At 41.7% G+C, this 3,508-nt stretch overlaps 1 protein-coding gene across 1 annotated transcript in view; it reads right to left on the bottom strand.

Annotated features, from left to right (window-relative positions):
• Positions 1-3,508, bottom strand: part of CADPS2 (calcium dependent secretion activator 2) — a 472,387-nt gene that overhangs the window by 468,060 nt on the left and 819 nt on the right. The window contains exon 2 of the mRNA XM_015588309.1: positions 3,334-3,502. Within this exon, the coding sequence (XP_015443795.1) occupies positions 3,334-3,502 (169 nt within the window). The remainder of the gene's footprint in view (positions 1-3,333; positions 3,503-3,508) is intronic.

Here is a 3,508-nt window from a genome sequence, read left to right as displayed (position 1 = left end):
AACACCTCGCACACAGAAAGGACTACCATTTCCAAAGAGATAAAAGTGGCTACTTTATTGTAGTATAACACTCAAATGGGAGAGTTGTAGGCAAGGTCCACTGCATAGCAGTCATCCAATTCTATTTCCCCACAATGCTCTCTTTCTGATCAATTTTACCTAAGCAGCTTACTTCCCCGCCATCTGCAATTTCATGGTATTATTTGTATACATTATTCAAACTTAGAATTAATGAGGAAAATTATGCAAAGTGGTGAGAGTGATTATATAAAGGCTTAATAAGGCACAATTTAGTGTGATTACAGTGGCAATGCACATAGAAATGCAAAGAAAAAAGGTATATGAATCAAATGGCAAGTTATTAGGTACCATTTTAACATTCCTTCATTACTGCTAAAGAATAGCTGACTCCTCAACATCTGACTTTAATAACAAAAATAATGAACACAATAACCATTAAGTAGGAACCTATAGATTTCTGCCTAACCAAAACTGTTAGCACTTTAAGTCGTGCACACCAGAAAGATAGTTAAAAACTGAGACTTGCAGTCTAAACCCACAGGTCTGTGAGTGAATGTCCTTCACCCCTACTGTGGTGATCATTATGTTCACCACATTCTCCCTACCTTCTAACCACCATGGACTCCCTTTCAGATCTCAATTTCCGAGTTTCTAAATTCTCAAAGTTGGGAGGAGTAAGTGACAATGTACATTTCCGTGACAATTTAAGCTATTAAATCCTTTTACTAAATGTCCGACTTGAAGACAAAAAATAAAAATAAACAATGGATTGTGATTTTGCAGTTATTCTGTTATTTCTTTTATATAACCCAACTATAGCTTTGTATAACTTTGGACTTAAAGCTTTGGGCATTAATTATTGGCTTGTGCATCAAATTCACAAGAATATAGTTAGATTCCCATTTCACTTTGTCCTAGGAGGAAACTTGACTGCCAAGAATTGCTCTAGCTCCCTTCAGCAAGCAGCACATTAAAAAAGTGTGGGATCTTTTGAATAAGTCTAAGGGAAATATGTTTTGGGATATCCCCCTTAATAAAAAAAAAAGTTTACAAAAGTTCAACAACACTCAAAGTTCTCAACATTTAGAAAACAGAAATTTCAAAGCATTATAAATATTTTTGCGCAGAACATATGCAGTGTTTTGCTTTTCTGCCCTTTGGAATTTTTTTTTGGTAATGCCTCAATAAGGTCCTAACAGTCTCCTCAGTAGTACTGTAAATGCACCTGTTTGCCAACTCCATTTCTGCAGAAATATTCTGTAGGTATACCTCGTTTTATTATACTGTGCTTTATGGCGCTTCACAAGGGTTGTATTTTGGGTTGTTTTGCTTTGTTTGTTTTTTACAAATTGAAGGCAAGACCCTCCACCAGCAAAAAGATTATGACTTTTTTATTGATGCAGTCTGGAACCAAACCTGCAATATCTGAGGTATGCCTATGTTTAAACAGGAGGAGTCAAAGAGATCTGCACTATTTGAATAAACAAAGGAGAGTTTCATTAACAAAATGCAACAAGTATGGACAGTATAAATCAGCTACCAGTAAGTTAGTTTTTACAAAGGCATCTCCAAAGATAATATTCCAAACAGGAACTTCGAGGATAATATTCTAAACAGGAAAAATATCTCAATTTTATCACACCATTTTTAAGACTTTATGGAACTAAAAATAAGCTTAAATGAAATATAAGTGAAAACACCGGAGATGGATGATATTCATAAACTTTGTGACCACAAGTCACAAGATATGTCAAAAATTACATTCAGTTTAAGAATGACTACTGAAGTTGAAAGTAGCATGACCTAAGGAGTTCAGAAAAGGTAATAGTAACACAACTCAATGCAAATAATTCAAGGGACACTATAAATGAGAAAGTATGGTACTCACCTAGGAGTGGATGGAAGGCTCACAAAACTCCACAGGGCACCCAAAATTGACCTGGGGAATGTTGTCTTCAATCATGCCAATAGGTTTGGAATTAGGAAATGCTACTCTCACATATTTCTCTCCTCCAGAATAAGGGGTCTGCCCAGAGGATCCTAGTGTCTTTTCCAGCTCCAGCATTCTGTGACTCTGAATTACCTAGAGGGTTAGGTACTTGAAGGCTCTGTGTAATTAGCCACCAGCAGCAGAGCATCATCCTATAAGCATGCCAGAGAATGAACGATTCAGAACAGCCACTTAGTTTAGGCCTGTTTTAAGACTGGTAGCTGGGGGTAGGAGGGTGGTGGGAAGACTGCATTTACTCTGAACTACAGTTTTTCAAAATTTAATTCAAAAGCTCTCCAAATTTCTAAGAGATGTCTCACACACTGAAGTTACTACTTTAGAAAACTAATAAACATCTATTCATCTAGTATGCCTGGGGCAAATTACAGCCTCGCTGGGTCTCGATATCGTATCCCAAACTAAGGAGACTGTTGCAGATAGCTACTGAACCTAAGTTCAGTATTCTGTTAAGGAGATACCCTAGATGGTTTCTGTTGAAAACATCCAGTAAGGGCAATTTGAGCTATTACTTCTGTCTGCTACAGAACGTTAGACCCCTGGGGTCTTGTTTTTAAAATCAAAGTTGGCAGACATCTCACCTGGAAAACTCCTTACCTCTTTAAGGGGACAGAGAGGAAAAAGCATTCGTTATGAAGTGGGTATGCACCAAACTTATTTTTGATCAACAGTGTGTTTCATGGGGCCTGCTCGGACCAGGAATTACTAATTCATAGCGCCTCTACAAAGCTGCATACCTTCTGCAGTGTTTAGATTTGATGTCCTAGTTATGAAGCAGTACAGGAAACTTGTCGATTTTACTTTGTTTTCTATTCACCAAGGAACATTTATGCCCCTTTGCTCTAGCGAAGACTTCTTTCCAGCCAACATAAGTGTCCCGATTCCACCTATTTCGCCTAACTACACAGAGCCTCGGCAAAGCCCAGCTCCGGCTGGGCTAGGTGAATAGGATGCACCACTGCCGTTAGAAATTAAAGTTGATGGGAGTTGCGCTCTAACCCGGCCAGAGCCCAGCCTGCCCGGTGCCCCGCCGCACGGCCAGAGCTGCCGGGTCGGTCTGTCTCACGGATGCCAAGCTAACAGCTTCTGCTAAGCTCGGGGCGAAGACCCGTCCGCTGCAACCCGATACCCAGCAGACTAAAACACCATGCTCCCCGCCCCCTAAAGGTTCCCTTGCCCTCAAAAACTAACAGAAATGCTCTGAGCAAAAGGACAGCGGGCAAGTACCCCAGCGCCCTCCCGGGAGAAAACCTGGGGTAGGAAGAAGTGGCGGCAGGAGGCGCCGGGTCCTGCACGCAACTCACCTTCTGCTGCCTCCGGGCCATGTCGGTGGGCTGCTTGGCGTTGAAGGGGTGCGCGATGCATCTCACCACGAAGACGTAGAGCTGCAGGCGGATCCTCCGCTCCTGCTCCTCGTCCAGCTGCCGTTCGGGCTCGTCTCGCCCCTCGCTGAGCACCGAGGGGCTCGGGCTCCTGGGT

The sequence above is a fragment of the Pteropus alecto genome, unplaced genomic scaffold (assembly GCF_000325575.1).
Source record: "Pteropus alecto unplaced genomic scaffold, ASM32557v1 scaffold22, whole genome shotgun sequence".
Lineage (NCBI taxonomy): Eukaryota > Metazoa > Chordata > Mammalia > Chiroptera > Pteropodidae > Pteropus > Pteropus alecto.
This window is presented reverse-complemented; position numbering and strand designations above follow the sequence as displayed.